We start from the raw sequence: 17,477 nt of genomic DNA on the forward strand, positions 1-17,477 counted from the left end.
CTGAAATTGAATTGTGTGTGTGTGTGTGTCAGGAGTGATTTGAGAAACTGTAAGTCACTTCTAATATTTAGTCAGTTTCAGGAATTGTTATACAGCTGTCACTACACATTTGCTGTTTTTACTTTTGCAAATTTGATCGCTCACAGATTTATTGTGTGTTTTCCAGGCTATATTGTCATGTTCCAGAAGCATTCCCTCCTGACGTTTCGGCCACATCTAGATGTGGGCGAAACGTCAGGAGAGAATGCTTCTGGAACATGGCCATACAGCCCAGAATACAAACAACAACCCTGTGATTCTGGCCATGAAAGCCTTCAACAACATTCACAGATTTTATTAAAAATATTCTCTCCGGGAATCTAGATCTTTTGGTGTGACACTATGGTCAACTTTCTCCTGTCATGCTGAGGACTAGAGATTTCTAGAGCAAACATCTCTATATCCTTAGTGTGATTCTACTGTCAGCTTCCAGAAGTAGTTGATGATAGTCATGCCAGAAGATCTAGAAATCCCTAGATAGGTGGGCTTTTGGTTTGTTTTTTTTTTAATAAAAATAGCCATTTTGTTATTTAATATTTCATTTTTATGGGGGTTCTATATTCCTAACCTCAATGAACATGGAAGGCTGACTGCATATCTAAAGCCAAAGTCTGTCTGTAGCTTTAAAATACTTCAGGCTTGAAAGAAACAAATCAAGCATCACACACTTCGGCCCTGAGCTTTCGGATTGAATCCTGCATATACTTAGGAAGAGAGCAGTAGATAGCAGGCAGGTCACAAAACTGAAAAACAGGAGGTGGCTCTTATACATTCAACATTGTGTAGAAAAGACATCCAGAAGCAGGTCACAAGAAAAACTTGCTGAAATCTCTTCTTTTACACAACCACAAGGGGCCATCCCTCCATCTCTGACATTCGCTCTGATATTTCAGGGGATGCGATCGTCCACATCTGGCAACACTAATTCGAAATTGAGCTGCTTTGAGTTTTCTGGGCTGTATGGCCATGTTCCAGAAGCATTCTCTCCTGACATTTCACCCACATCTATGGCAGGCATCCTCAGAGGTTGCGAGGCCTGTAGGAAACTAGGCAAGTGGGGTTTATATATCTCCTCCCACCCTTAACATGCCACAGATATATAAACCCCACTTGCCTACTTTCCAACACCTCACAACTCTGAGGATGGCTGCCATAGATGTGGGTGAAACGTCAGAAGCATGTTCCAGAAGCATTCTCTCCTGATGTTTTGCCCACAAGAAAGAACTCTTGTCTGCCTGAGGCAAATGTGAATGTTGCAATTGGCCAGCTTGGTTAGCACTGAAAAACCTTGCAGCTTGAAAGCCTGGCTGCTTCCTTCCTGGGGGAATCCTTTGTTGGGAAGTTTTGACTGGCTATGATTGTTTCTTGTCTGGAAGTCTCCTGTCTTTTGAGTGTTGTTCCTTATTTTCTATCCTGATTTTAGAGTTTTTTAATACTGGTAAAATTTTGTTCATTTGCTTTTCAATGCTAATCAAGGTGATAAATAGCAACACTCACACTTGCATCTAACAGACAAGAGTTCTTTCTCGCACCCTGGACATTATTCCACAGATATATAAACCCCACCTGCCTAGTTTCCAACAGACCTTACAACCTCTGAGGATGCCTGCCATAGATGTGGGCAAAACATCAGGAGAGAATGCTTCTGGAACATGGCCATACAGCCCGAAAAACTTACAGCAACCCAGTGATACCAGCCATGAAAGCCTTCGACAATGCACTAATTTGAAATGTTCTTCCCTTCCTTTCCAAGAATGCTCTGATTAACCTCTTTTTCCATTTCTCTTTCCACAGAGTGGAGAAATGGAGATCCACAACCCACTCTTTGACACCACAACCCTGCACCGATGCCCTCCCTAAGCGCATATCCTCTCTTCTCCGTCTCCGTTTTCTCTCTTTCCTCCCCCTTCTTTCCTCATCCACCTCTCTACCTCCTAGATTGATGCAAGGAGGATTTACGTCTACCCATTGGGTGCTGTTTCTCTATTTTGTTCCAGGGGAATGAATTTCCTATATACCTGTATCACTAAATCATCCATTGCCATTGTATCATTCCGCTCTAATCCTATGGAAACTAATTCATTCAGAGGGGAAAGACGGCCCGTCATAGAGTAGATCTCCTTCAAATCAACTCCTCAAGATGCTAAGTAACAACCATCTGTTTTAGAGACCTCTTTCCAAGCTTGCCTTCACCCCATTAATTTTCCATCTGAAAGCTTTTTTTCCACCTTAGTCGAGCTAGAGAGGTCAATGTGAGTAGAGCTGTCTTCTTCCTTCATTGCATAGTGATTGTGGATGCATATGCGCATGAGGATCTGTATTCCCCATCCAGGACGGGCCAAGATATGCTTCTGCCTGAGGCAGTAGGGCAAATGCTTTCCTCCATCCCAACCCCAGGTAAACGTGAAAGAATGCCCAAGAGAGATCAAATCACATAATTTGGCACCTGCAGCAGACAATTCAACAAGCCCTTTCTTCTCCCCAACTTTTTCCAGAAAGTAAAAAAAAAAAAAAAAAAGGAATGACAGCATGTACGTTTTCTGTTTATGGTGATACTGTAGTCACAGTCTTCCTAATAGCCATTCCCATTAAAACATTCTTTGAGGTTATATCAAACTGGTGGGATCAATTTTTGACTAGAAGAGAGGAATGTAGGCTTCACAGAATCATAGTTAGAAGAGACCACATGGAAATACCTACTGTTTTGCCTATTTGCCTCCAAATGCAATGGACTATGGGGTATGGATTTTACATAATTTTATTTCAGTATAAAATGAAGTGTACAATCCTATCCCATTTAAGACATTTCTTTCCTTCCAAAGTCAGAGTGAACAAGTGGATCCTAAGCCCTCCACCAATAACTTTCCCATAGGAACAGAGATGAGGTGGGTTGCTTTGAGTTTTCCAGGCTGTATGGCCATGTTCCGGAAGCATTCTCTCCTGACATTTCACCCACATCTATGGCAGGCATGCTTAGAGGTTGTGAGGTTTGTTGGAAATTAGGCAAGTGGGAGTTCTTGTATGTTTTCCGGGCTGTATGGCCATGTTCCAGAAGTATTCTCTCCTGACATTTCGCCCACATCTATGGCAGGCATCCTCACATCTATGGCAGACAACCTCGCCATAGATGTGGGCAAAACGTCAGGAGAGAATACTTCTGGAACATGGCCATACAGCCCAGAAAACATACAACAACCCTGTGATCCCGGCCAAGAAAGCCTTCGATAACACATAGGCGAGTGGGGTTTATATATTTGTGAAATGTCCAGGGTGGGAGAAAGAACTCTGTGTCTGTTGGAGGCACGTATGAATGTTGCAATTGAGCACCTTGATTAGCACTGAATAGCCTTGCCGCTTCAAAGCTTGGTTGCTTCCTGCAGCTAATCACCTCCCAACAAAGGATTCCCCCAGGCAGGAAGCAGCCAAACTCTGAAGCTGCAAGGCTATTCAATGCTAATCAAGGCGATCAATTGCAACTTTCACACTTGCCTCAGATGTCCCACCCTGGACCTTCCACAGATATATAAGCCCCACTTGCCTAGTTTCCAACAAACTTCACAACCTCTGAGGATGCCTGCCACAGATGTGGGTGAAATGTCAGAACAAAATGCTTCTGGAACATGGCATGCAGCCCGGAAAACTCACAGCAACCCTGTGATTCCGGCCACGAAAGCCTTCGACAACACAGATATGAGGTGACAAAACATAGAAGAAGGAAAGTCAACGGATGTAGGTCCTTTGTTGTTTTTGGTTTGATGGCAGGAACTCAACAAAATATTGAACATGTGAGGTATTTGTTTAAATACAGAGCACTCCATTATGAGTAGTGATATATATAAGACTTCTGCAGTAAAGTCAAAAGTAAGTCAGGAACTATGCAGATATGTGAGACGTCTAAGCATAGAGCACTCCACTACAAGCAACTTAATTGCGTATTTTCCCTTTAAGCAGCCCAGAGCAAGGCGTATTACTCAAATATCACAGTCAATAGAACCAAAAGCAGTGGCACCAAAATCAAGACAACTTCCAAATTTACAAATGGCACACATTGAAAGCTAAATAGTCCTGCTGCATTACAAAACAGCAGTGGCATCTTCCACTGTCACTGCGTGGCCAAGCTTACAAACATATTGCTGTACTATACAGTTGTGGCTCTGGCAGGGAAAAAAGAGAGAGAAATGTCTACAGCTTGATTTGAAAACAAGGTGTATCCAGAACTTCTGGAACCTGGGATTTTTGCATGAAAAGCATGCACTTTATCTCCCATGGTTTGCTCGTCTCCTTGTGTAAACTAGAACTCTCCTCCATTTGTGTATGCACCTGAGCATGCAAGGGCTAACACGTGATGTTTTTTGTATTGTTAAATAAAATCTGAGAGCGATTCTAGCTTGCATGTTATATAGGGCTGTCATCCAATTTAAAACCCCCCCACACATATCTGACTATTAACATGAATCTGATCTGAGTAGTCAATCATCTTAATTTGCATATGATTTAAAACCATTATATTAAAGCAAACGCCTTCCTTAATTTAAGTCTTTAAAACATTGTTCAGGCTATAAATATATAGCACTGATTCAGATTTCGCGGCTATGGCTGCATCCTGGAGGATTTGGGGGTTTGAGGTTAGGTGCGAGTTCTCATGATATGAGTTTGAAATACCCTTCTTAAAGTGCAAATCCTGGGATTTCATAGGATAAAGCTATGGCAATTAAAGTGGAATCATGGGGGTGTACCTGTGTCATGTGAAACAGCTTTTTGAGACATAGGGTGTATCTATAATGTCAAATTAATGCAGTTTGACACCCCTTTAACTGCCATGGCTCAATGCTATGGGATCCTGAGGGTTGTAGTTTGGTGAGACACAGCATTAGTTAATAGAGAAGACATTGCCTAACTCCCATGATTACATCGCATTGGGTCATGGCATTTAAAGTGGTGTCGAACTGCATTAATTCAACAGTGTATCTGCACCAGTACAAACACCTGTACACAGGAATAGATTGATTTAATCATTCTTTCCTGTCTATTGAGATGTAGGCAACACTGGGGGATGATGGGGGTGATGTTTTTCTATATCTCAAAAGCCTTCATTGAGATAACTACTGTACTACCTCTAATTACAGTAGGAAAACAGTGACTTTAGAACTAGGAAAGATTTTTTTTCACTGTAGAGCAGTAGTTCCCAACTTTTGGGCCTCCAGGTGTTTTGGACTTCAACTCCCAGAAATCCCAGCCAGTTTGCCAGCTATTAGGAAGTGTGGGAGATGAAGTCCAAAACACCTGGAGGTCCAAAGGTTGGGAACCACTGCTATAGGGGAATTGAGTGGGATCCCTCCACCTTTAAAATTCCCTCAACCTGAACTTCTTTTATCACCACCAAACTTTCCATCCATCCCACAACTTACTGCAACATCATATTTTTAACATTTCACAGATGAAGATCGGAACGTGTTTGGACAAGCAACACCAGAGTATTGTCAAGATGGCCAAAATTATGAATGAGGAAGAACAGACAAGCTAGGACAGACTACAGCAGTTGGCTGTGGCTTGCTTTTGTATTTTGAAAAGTTTGCAGTAATCGAAGTAAGCCAATGACAAAAGGGGAGAGTAGAAGGAGAAGAGTGAAACTGGGACATTTTAAAGGTAGCTCAAAAGATGGGATGATGGAGAATTAATTGGGAGCACTCCTGCCAATTTGGGACAATTGGAGGGGATGGGTCAGGCTGTTCAGTTTGCTCCAGCCAAACGACAGAATTCTTATGTTGTACTCTATGGATCTGAAGTGAACTGTAGTCCAGGAAAACCCATGCTGAAATAAATTTCATCTTAACAGTTGCAACGGATTTTGTCATTGTTTGACCACAGCAAAGCTGTGGTCTCTATTAGAATGCTGCTCAGCAAAGCAAATGGGAGAAGGCAGCACCAAAGGAGCAGCTGAAAATGAATGCAAGGCCCCATCAATCACTGACCAGTTAATGCTGTTACAAACTGGTATTGAAGAAAGTGGCTTTGCTGTGCAGATGAAGATGAACTAATTTGACGCCCCAACAGCGATTACACAAATCATAGAGCACGGATGCACATTTAGGGCCTTCTTTTACACATTTTTGTGGGAGTTTGTTGTCTGGCCAGCTTTAATTTGCATTAAATGGTCAGTGTAAATCAGTGGTTCTCAACCTGTGGGCCACGGCCCAGTAGTGGGCCATGAGAATGAAAATCCAGTCCGCGAACCTCCTTCCTCTTTATTTTATTTCCTTTCCTTTTCTCTGAACTGGCCGTTGCATTGGATAGATCACATTAGCTATAGATTATTAAATATGGTTTTCTGTGGGCAAGCAGATGATGACTACTAGATGTATCAGAAACCAGAGTTGATGTAGTCTATCCAATACAATTTTCTGAATCAGCACACCAAATAACCAAACTTAATCTAAAGTTGACCAAAAACTGATTTGTAATCCTTTTGGTACTAATGTTGGAGAGTGATCTCTGGTCAAGTGGGCATTGGTCAAAAAAAGTTTGGGAACCACTGTTGTAAATGGTGCTCAAGACTGAGCTACAAAGTTCCCATCTTTACTAGCAGATTCACGAAAACAGCATCAACCTCAAGGAGGTTATTTTAGTCCTCAAAAGTACTTTTGCCAAGGGATACAGAAACTAGAGACTGCCCTAATTAGGCCCCTTCTACACTATCCTTATACCCCAGGATCTGATCCCAAGTTATCTGCTTTGAACTGGATTATATGAGTCTCCATTGCCAGATAATCTGGGGTCAGATCCTGGGATACAGGGGAGTGTAGAAGGGGCCTTTGGAGGGACAGGTAAAACAAATAAGAAGGTTGCACCTAAGGCTGGCCTTTCTCCAACCCCCTCTGCACTGTCCTTATATCCAAGGATCTGATCCCAGATTATCTGCTTATCCCAGATGATATGGCAGTGGAGACTCATATAATATGTTCAGAGCAAATAACCTGGAATCAAATTCTGAGATACAAGAACAGTGTAGAAAGGGCCCCCTTTACAGGAAATTGGGTTTGTTACACTGCGAAGAATAATCATTGTGGGAGTTAAGATGGAATGTGTTTCCAACTTTCTCCAGAACTTTGGGATTTTGAGATGACCAAAATTAGAATCAATATGGAAACCCATTGAATGTTGAGGGTATTTAAACCAATAGACAGTAAATGACTGCCTACTGGGTTTGATGGGATGGAGAGCCGACATTGTGTAATGATTAATAGTGCTGGGTTCTTGTCACAGAATTAAAAGCAGCAATGATGACTCAGTTTTAATGTTGTGTAGATCAGGTGTTACTTGTTGTGCAACCATGTAGCAAGCCACAGCTGCTGAGATTATGCAACCAGCTAGCAAGCATTACCTCCTCTATTTAACCATTAAAAACACAGAGGACTTCTCTAGTTTTTACTCTAGCAACATAAAACCCCACTGGGTGACCGTGGGACAGTCATCCTCTTTCAGTTGGATGAACTTTACAACAGGGAAGGTTAAAAGAGAGAGGAAAAGAGCTATGAATGTTACGAAAAGCAAGACGCAAGATTAATTAATTAATGGAGTAGAGCACAATTGATATCTCAGGACTGTAGAATAGCTGGCAGGGTTGGGCAGCTGTGCTTCTTCTTATGAACGCCGCAAGTCTGACAAGGCAACCTGTCCCCCTTTTCACCTCAACAGATTCTGAATACATGGATTCAGTCATACATGTCTTAATTTAAAAAATAAAAATAAAAAACACAAACCTTGATTTTGCCAATTGTATAAAGAACACAACTTTATTACATCATTGTATACAATGGGATGAGCATCCATGGATTTTGGTATCCACCGGGAACCAAATCCCAGTAGATACCAAGAGACCATTATAGTGATACTTCTCCACCAAGGCCAGACATGATAACCCATGCCTTTGTATAGTGCATTGGTTTTCAACCTATGGGTCCTCAGATTTTTTGGTTTTCAGCTCTCAAAAATCCTAACAGCTGGTAAACTAGCTGCAATTTCTGGAAGTTGTAGGCCAAAACAAGTGGGGACCCACAGGTTGAGACACACTGGTATAGTGGATGTGGCCTATATTTCTACAGCATTTGTTCTCTTACCTACCTTCTAGCACTAAGTGTTTTTCATGTGTAGGAACTGATGCATATATAGGTACTTGTGTGTTTCTTTCAAATGCCTCTGCAGATTATTAGGCCTCCATGTTGAGGCGGGAGGTTAAGGAACCCCAGGAAATACCATATATGGGCAGAGATGGCGACAGCTAGCGACCCGGGTGCATAAACTCACAGAAACATGTGACTTCTGGGAAATCATGTGTTTCTGAAGAAATGAAAGCTAAAGATAAACAAACAGCGCATGCGTACGCAGGCGCTCTGAAAGATTTGTGAGCACGGCACAAAAGAGTGCAGCCGGCCTGCTGGTCAGCACTGATTGGGCAGCGTCACAACTCTAAGCCAATGAATTTGCTTGTGGGCGGGCATAACCCGAACCCTGTAGTGTGTATAAATGTTTACTCAGCCTGCCACTGGGGGTTCCCCTGGAGAAGCACTTACTTTGTGTTAGGGGGAACCCTAGTGGCCATTAGCGAAATAAAACTGTTTTCTTGGAATTCCTTCAGTTGTCCGTCTTCAAATTCCTCCACTGCGCCAACAAGAACCGTAGCACGAAGGTTCCGCTACATTTTCTGGTGACCCCGACGTGATTTTTTTTTTTCCTATAAGACGGGCCAGGAGATTTGGAGACGGATCCCGTTGGCGGGACGGCCTCAACTCAGCGGTGGGGGCCTGAGGCAACTACCGTGAGACGAGAAGGGGCCCCTGAATAATACACGACCGGCTGCGGTGCTTGCCTCTGATGCCAACGCCGACTGACGGTGGAAGCTGCAACACCAGCAAGGTTCCATAGAAACCAGCTAGGATCCAGGGAAAAAGCCCAGGGGCGAAGGTTGGTCCGACGTCTACAGAAATCTGGCAAGTATAGGGGTTTGCATGAGATATTAAGGGAACGCCAGCGCTGGGAGGGACAAAAAAAAGTTCCCAGGGAGGTAGAAAGGGGTTCTGTCTTGTGTTTCCTGACGCATGCCATTGAGTGGCCAGGTGCCCAGGCCAGGACAGTCCCCTCTATTAGGCAGGATGGGAGGGAAAAATTCAAAGAGCTCCACTCCCTTACAATGCATCTTAGATAATTTTGGCTCTTTTGCTAACAGAGCCGTAGCAGGGAATCCAAGGGACCTAAGAGATTATAGACTGAGAAATTTGTGTCAGGGAGAATGGCCAGAGTTTGGTTTAGGTTGGCAAGTAGAAGGAACGTGGGATCTGAAACTGATCCGAACAGTGGAAGAATATTGTGCTGTGAATCATCCGAACCAGTGGGTCTATATTGCTACGTGGGAACGGGTAGTTAGAGAAGATCCAGGTTGGGTTCGACAGTGCAGGAATGGCAAATGTATGGTGGTGAAGAAGGAGGGGAAAAAGAAGGAAGTTTTCCAATCCAATGAGGAGGACTACCCAGATTTACAGTTGAGTGTACAGGCTAGACAACAGGAATTATTGCCGCCACCCTTGCCACCGCCCCCCCCACCCCAGGGAACAGCCCCCGGTGCACCTACACTAGGAACGAGACCCCCACCCTACTCTTCGGAGTCAACCGAAGCGGCCAAGAAACACTATCCTAGCCTAGAAAAATATCAGGAGGAAACAAAGGAAAAGAAGAAGTCACAACGGATGCCCAGTGATGCTTCTCCGGCACAAACTCGGAGACATGGAGCTCCGGTGTGGTCTGGTGATTCACCGACCGGACCGGCCCTCCAGATGCCCTTGAGAACGGTGCCTGTGATAAACAACAGGAATGAGATAGTTCAAGCATACCAGGTAGTGCCTTTCAGTAGTAGTGACATTTTGAATTGGAAAAATAATACTCCACCTTATAGTGAAGAACCCCAAGCTATGGCTAGGCTATTGGAAGGGATTATGGCAACCCATAATCCCACCTGGCAAGATTGCAGACAATTGTTGAATATGTTGTTCACATCAGAGGAGAGAAGAGCAGTGTTGAATAATGGGGTAGCCATAGCCCAGGTTGGTGCCCCACAAGATGGTGATGCAGCCGAGTGGGGAGCACAGAGGTTTCCTGTGGAAATAGATCCCCAATGGGACACCGCAGAAGAAGGACATTTGCAGAGACTGAGAGGATTCCAGCGTATATTGGTAGAAGCGGTAAAGAGGGGCCCGCCGCGACCCGTCAACATTGTAAAAATTCAGGGAGTGGTACAGGAAAAATCTGAGTCACCAACAGCCTTTTTGGAAAGGCTGGAGGCAGCATATAGAAAGTATAGCCCATATAATTTGGAGGATGAAAACGGTAGGAGGGCGATTCAACAGTCTTTTATCAGTCAAGCGGCTCCTGACATCCGGAGAAAGATTCAAAAGCAACCAGGATTTCTAGGAAAGACTATGAATGAATTGTTGGCACTCGCAGATCAAGTTTATATGGCGAGGGACCAGGTAGAAGAAGAGAAGAAGGACAGGAAGAAGAAGCAGGAATACCAAGCATTAGTTACCATGATGGAACAAAGTGCAAGTGGACAGAGAGGAAGAGGAGGATATGCCAGAGGGGGACAAGGAGGAAGAAGAGGGCCCCCTCGGAGGTTAGGTCGAGACCAATGTGCTAAATGTAAGAAGTTTGGACACTGGAAAGGTGAATGCCCAGAAGGAAGAGAAGGAAGTCAGGAAGGACCGAGAGAAAGAGGAAGGCCTGAGAGAGGAAGAAACCCAGGAAGGGGAAGAGGACGTGGGAACTACGTACCTTTTCCTGCAAGAGAGGTGATAGCTGCAGCAGCTGTGATGGAAGAAGAATGGGAAGATATGGATGGAGGAGAGGAATGAGGAAGCCAGGCTCTTGTTTTGTTGGACCCCGGGGAGCCGATGGTCACACTTGAAATCGGGGACCAACAATTGGACTTTTTAGTGGACACAGGTGCCGAAAAATCAGTAGTAAATACAAAAATTAGTCCACCAACTCGGGAAACTACGAAAGTAATAGGGGTGTCTGGGAAGACCCAGAAGTGCCCCTTCCTTAAGGAACGCACCTGCAATCTGGCCGGACATCAGGTCAAGCATAAGATGTTATATCTCCCAGACTGCCCAGTCCCTTTATTGGGAAGGGACATTTTATCAAAATTACAAGCACAACTCCAGTTCATGAAGAATGGACAAGTGGAGCTATCATTTCCCATGGAAGAGGAATGGAGACTGTTTCAAGTTAGGATTTTTACTGAAGAAATACAATGGCCATGGCATGAGACTCCTTTAGTGTGGGCAGAAGATAATCCTCCAGGATTAGCTAAATATGTTCCACCGGTGGTGGTGGAAGTGAAAAGAGGAATGGGACCCATATGTAAGCCACAGTATCCCGTCAGTCGAGAGGCAGTGCAGGGGATCAGAAAGCATCTAGAGCGACTTCTGCAGCATGGGATATTGGTACCATGCAGTTCCCCATGGAACACGCCCCTGCTCCCAGTCAAGAAACCAGGAGGACAAGGAGAATATCGCCCAGTTCAAGATTTGCGGGCTGTAAATCAAGTCACCGTTCCCCTAACCCCGGTAGTGCCAAATCCATACATCATGATGAGTCTAGTACCAGCATTTGCCAAATGGTTTACTGTATTGGATTTAAAGGATGCATTCTTTTGCATTCGATTGGCCCCTGTATCCCAACCGATCTTTGCTTTCCAGTGGGAATCTCAGCAGTCAGGGCAAAGGACCCAGTATGTTTGGACACGCCTTCCTCAAGGGTTCCGGGACAGCCCGACCATTTTTGGTCAAGCCCTGGCCAAAGACTTACAGGATTTTGTAATACCTAAAGAAGAGGGAATTTGGCTTCAATATGCAGATGACCTGCTTATCGCTTGCCGGACACTAGGGGGCTGTAAAGAGCATACTTTGAGATTTCTCAAGACATTGGAAGAAAAGGGTTACAAAGTGTCAAAGAAAAAGGCCCAGTTGTGCTGTCCCACGGTGAAATATTTGGGGTTCCATCTGACCGAAGGAAAGAAGATGTTAGGAGCTGAAAGAAAGGAAGTTGTTTGTGCCATCCCCACTCCCAGCACCCGGCGACAGGTGCGGGAATTTTTGGGATCAGCAGGATATTGTAGACAGTGGATCCCCAACTACGCCGTGTTGGCTAAGCCACTGTACCAGGCTACGAGAGGTGGAAGAGAAGATCCATTTGAGTGGACAGAAGAATGTCAACAGGCATTTAAGGCATTAAAAGAAGCATTGATGTCATCTCCAGCATTAGGACTGCCCGATTTGGAAAAACCATTCACTCTGTTCGCTGCAGAGCGGGAAGGAACAGCGGTTGGAGTATTGACCCAACCACTAGGTTCATGGCAAAGGCCGATTGCCTACTTGTCAAAGCAATTGGACACAGTGGCTCGTGGATTGCCACCTTGCCTGAGGGCTGTGGCAGCATCAGTAGATTTAATCAAAGAAGCGAATAAATTGACCCTAGGACAGCCACTGACAGTTAAGGTGCCCCATAGCGTTAAGGCACTGTTAGACATTAAGGGACCGCGCTGGCTCACAAGTGAGAGGTTAATGAAATATGAGGGATTGTTGTGTGACAACCCACTGGTGACCCTGGAGACTTGCTCCACTCTGAATCCGGCCACCTTGCTCCCGACTCCAGGAGACACCACGATCCATCAGTGTGCCCAGGTGATGGATGAGGTATTCTCCAGTCGACCGGATTTGAAGGATGTGCCACTAACTAAGGTGGATGACACTCTGTTCACAGATGGAAGCTCCTTTATGGAAAATAATCAAAGACACTCAGGTTATGCGGTTGTCCGGTGGGGGGGAGAGACGCTGGAAGCAGAGTCACTGCCCCCGGGGACTTCTGCCCAGAAGGCCGAATTGATTGCCCTGACCCGAGCGTTGGAATTGTCAAGCGGAAAGCGGGTCAACGTCTACACAGACTCAAAATATGCCTTCACCACCCTCCACGCACATGGAGCACTGTACAAGGAGCGCGGGCTCCTCACGTCTGGAGGAAAGTGCGTGAAACATGCTGGAGAGATTGTGGATCTCCTGGAGGCGGTTTGGAAGCCAAGGCAGGTGGCTGTGATGCATTGTAAAGGGCACCAACGTGGAGACGATCCCGTAGTGCAAGGAAATAGGCAGGCTGATCTGGCAGCCAAAGAGGCAGCTAGGCTGCCCTATATTGAACATCAGGTAATGGCCCTACAGGTAGAATTAACTGAACATAACATTACATATACACCAGAGGAAGAAGAATGGGCCTTAAAGGAGAAGGGTCAGTGGTCAGGAGAACTCATAGTGATGCCAGACGCCCGTGTCTACGTCCCTAAGGACTTGGCATGGCACTTAGTCCAACACATGCACCAAAACACACATTTAGGAAAGATGGCATTGGCAAATCTGCTAGGACGACAGTTGTATATCGATGGATTACATAGCCTAACGGCAGCAGCAGCCCGAAGATGCTGGACATGTATCAAAAATAACCCCAGAGAAGGACCCCTCAAGCCACCAGGAGTCCAACATGTGGGTGGGGTACCCTTTGAAGCTTTAGTCACTGACTTTACAGAAATGCCCCCATACAAAGGATACAAATATTTACTGGTGTTCGTGGACACATACACAGGATGGGTGGAGGCTTACCCTACAAGGACTGAGAAGGCTGTAGAGGTGTCAAGAGCTCTAATGAAAGATGTTATTCCCAGATTTGGCATACCCTTAGAAATTGGATCAGATAATGGCCCCGCATATATTCAACAGGCTGTGCAAGGATTATGTAGAATTTTGGGCATAAAATGGAAGTTACATTGTGCATATAGACCCCAATCTTCTGGAAAAGTGGAAAGAATGAATAGGACATTAAAGGCTCAGCTTGGGAAACTTTGCCAAGAGACAGGATTGCCGTGGACGGTGGTTTTGCCCATGGCATTATTAGGAATCAGATGTACACCACACAAACGGACAGGACTCTCCCCTTTTGAAAGACTCTATGGACGACCCCCTTTGAACTTGAAGGGAGCCTTAGAGACAGGAGCTGAGCAGCACCTCATAGGAGAGAAACAGACATTGGCCCAGGTTCAGGCTTTGGGCAGACAAATGCAGCAGTTAGAAAAATACATTTCTGAATTGAACCCACCATTCCCTACCACACCTCTACATTGTTTTTCACCAGGTGACGAGGTTCTGGTCAAGGATTGGAAGATTGAGCCATTGGGACCCAAGTGGCGAGGACCCTATGTTGTGCTCCTGTCTACCCCCACTGCAGTGAAGGTGAAGGAGATTAAGCCGTGGATACATTACACCCGTGTAAAGCTAGCACCTGAGGAGTGGCGGACGGAGCGAGTTCCTGGTGAGGACCTGAGACTCAGGATCATCCGGCAACTCCCTAAGGGGTCAACAAGGCCATGAAGCTGATCCCTTCGGGTGCAACGGAGCGTCGGTGGTCAAGTATGTCGCAGCATGGCCCAACAAAGGCGCTCTCCGGGAGATGGTGGCTAGACATTTTGAGAGGAAAAAGTGGGAGACAAGTTATGAGGAGGGGAGGAAAGCGCACTGTGTTTGGTATATTATTTGTGCTGAGTTTTATTCTCTCTTTTGGAAAAAGAGCACATGGGAATTGGATAAAAGAACATGCCAATTATATGTTTGAGCAGCACGGGAAAGAGGTAGCATTAATATATGAACACCCCCTCACCGTAGGAGATTTTTCATTTCTTCCCGATTTAATTGATGAACCACAGATTGTGTTGGAGGGATTGTCCAAGGCTCAGGAGGGTCCACCTACCGTGTTTTCTAGCATACCGCAAAGGATAAATAAAACTCGGTTTCGACGGTTTAGATACCATACCTCCACCAGGGGTTTGTGCTTCTGTTGTGGAGGATCGGGAATATGGAATTCTGAGTGGAAACACTGGGGAACTAGGCAGGCGTTCTTTTCCCGATTAGGCAATTATTCCCATTGTCGAGACCGGTTCTATCTACATGGACGATTTAATACATCTTATGTCTCACGATTAAATCTAACCGCAACCGAGTGGGCTAGCATGTATCCAGATTATCCCACATTTAGTGTGAATGATTCTATTGAGGGCCTAAAATCTTATATGAACATACTGCAACAATTAACCCAACTGAGCCTAGGTAAAAGCCTCTGTCCGTTATGGCAAATTAGGGATCCAAATCTATGGTTTTTCTTTGATAAATGGGCCACAAATTATCACCCCGGCAACTACCAGTGTGTCGGTGTGGGTTATTTGACATTCCCAGTACAGGTCTTACACAAAAGGCATCAGCGCCTAAAACGGGACATTGTGCAAACAGGCCCTCTAGGACCAGAATGCTCGGATGAGGTCATTATTAACAAGGCTCTGTCAGGTTCAGAAGCCTCCCGTGTAGGAGGAGGCCTGATCACAGGCTTGTTGACACTGGGTGCTTACCCAGGGATTGTAGCTCAAGCAAACCGTAGAAGTGTTCTAGGCCTGACTTGCCGCCTTGAAAAGTCCATAAATGCCACTGGTAAAATTTTCCGGGAAATCCAGTCTGAAGTAGAAGAAATCAGCCAGATGGCCCTACAGCATAAGTTGGCCCTTGACTACCTACTGGCGGCCAGGGGGGGCTTATGCGCCATGGTTAGAGGGCGTTGTGTAGTGAAATTTCATAACTTGAATAGTACTATTGAAGATGACATCGAGTCATTACAAAAGTTAATTTACAATAATGTCCAGGAGATAGAAGGTTGGTCTCCTTTCTCCTGGGTGACTAGCTGGTTACCCTCAATAGAATGGTTGAAGAACATATTGTTGGTAGGGATTTTAGGATTGTTCATTGTTCTCATAGTTATGTGTTGCACTCCAATAATGATGCAAATGTGTACTAGGTGTGTCACACAATCTTTACCTGAAAAAAAGATAGCCATACTCCAAGCCAAGCGGGATTGGATGGAACCATAATGCTTTGCTTCAGCTTTTGTACATGCGCTTCGCAAAAAGAAAATGGGGGAGTGAGGCGGGAGGTTAAGGAACCCCAGGAAATACCATATATGGGCAGAGATGGCGACAGCTAGCGACCCGGGTGCATAAACTCACAGAAACATGTGACTTCTGGGAAATCATGTGTTTCTGAAGAAATGAAAGCTAAAGATAAACAAACAGCGCATGCGTACGCAGGCGCTCTGAAAGATTTGTGAGCACGACACAAAAGAGTGCAGCTGGCCTGCTGGTCAGCACTGATTGGGCAGCGTCACAACTCTAAGCCAATGAATTTGCTTGTGGGCGGGCATAACCCGAACCCTGTAGTGTGTATAAATGTTTACTCAGCCTGCCACTGGGGGTTCCCCTGGAGAAGCACTTACTTTGTGTTAGGGGGAACCCTAGTGGCCATTAGCGAAATAAAACTGTTTTCTTGGAATTCCTTCAGTTGTCCGTCTTCAAATTCCTCCACTGCGCCAACAAGAACCGTAGCACGAAGGTTCCGCTACAATGTAACCCCAGTCATGCTTCCCCAAATCTGATTGGGTTAGCTTGCCAAGAGATAGAAAAAAGACTGATTTTTTAACTATAGTTTTAAAGCTTGAACAATGAGGACAACAAAGTATGACCTCCTAACAACATATATTGTCATTGTTCTGTTCCATCTAATTGTTTTTGATCTATGGCCATCTGCAAGGGACCCTATCACAGGGTTTTCTTGGGAAGATTTGTTAAAAAGTGAGTTGCCTTTCCGTTCCAATGAGGCTGAGGGCCCTTCCACACAGCCATATAATCCATCATATCAAGGCAGACAATCCCACAATATCTGCTTTGAACTGGGTTATCTGAGGTTATCATATATGGGTTATATGTCATATATTCCAGTTCAAAGCAGATATCATTGGATTTTCTGCCTTGATATTCTGGGTTATATAGCTGTGTGGAAGGGCCCTGAAGAGAGTATGCCCAAGGTGGATTGAATGGCTAGTAAGGATTCCAACTTTGGTTTACAAAGTCATAGTCCAGCACTCAAACCACTACATCATACTGAGTCCACATACTTAGCTGCCGCTGAAAAGCTGATGGATAGACCACAGGAGCTGATGAAAATTAAGTTGGCAGTTCTATTCAGTAAGAAATTTAAAGTGTTCTGTTGTTAAATCATAAATGGCTGTGTGTGCAAAAGCAATCAGAGGAGGCTTATGAACTCTAATTACCATAGAACAGGCTTTCTCAACTCTAGCTCATCCAAATGTGTCAAACCACAACTATCATCAGCAGCAGAAGCAGATATTAAAAGATTACAGGAGACTCGCTTTGCAAGATCTGGTTAATATGGTGGTAGGATTGCTCAGAGCTCTCTCATTCACAAATCCTTCATAAATCAGTCAATCTGACAGCATATTTTTAAAGT

General features: G+C 44.8%; 2 protein-coding genes across 2 annotated transcripts in view; both read left to right on the forward strand.

Moving 5' to 3' along the window:
• The window catches only part of LOC103282046 (neural proliferation differentiation and control protein 1-like), a 28,685-nt gene extending 22,808 nt beyond the window's left edge, over nucleotides 1-5,877 (forward strand). The window contains exon 9 of the mRNA XM_062969523.1: nucleotides 1,834-5,877. Within this exon, the coding sequence (XP_062825593.1) occupies nucleotides 1,834-1,899 (66 nt within the window). The 3' untranslated portion in view covers nucleotides 1,900-5,877. The remainder of the gene's footprint in view (nucleotides 1-1,833) is intronic.
• Nucleotides 5,878-10,960: 5,083 nt separating this feature from the next.
• Nucleotides 10,961-16,506, forward strand: LOC134295948 (uncharacterized). The gene has a single exon (XM_062969522.1). The coding sequence runs from the start codon at nucleotides 10,980-10,982 to the stop codon at nucleotides 14,502-14,504; it is 3,525 nt and encodes a 1,174-aa protein (XP_062825592.1). The 5' UTR covers nucleotides 10,961-10,979; the 3' UTR covers nucleotides 14,505-16,506.
• The last annotated feature ends 971 nt before the right edge of the window (nucleotides 16,507-17,477 follow it).

This window comes from Anolis carolinensis, chromosome 2 (genome assembly GCF_035594765.1).
Source record: "Anolis carolinensis isolate JA03-04 chromosome 2, rAnoCar3.1.pri, whole genome shotgun sequence".
NCBI lineage: Eukaryota > Metazoa > Chordata > Lepidosauria > Squamata > Dactyloidae > Anolis > Anolis carolinensis.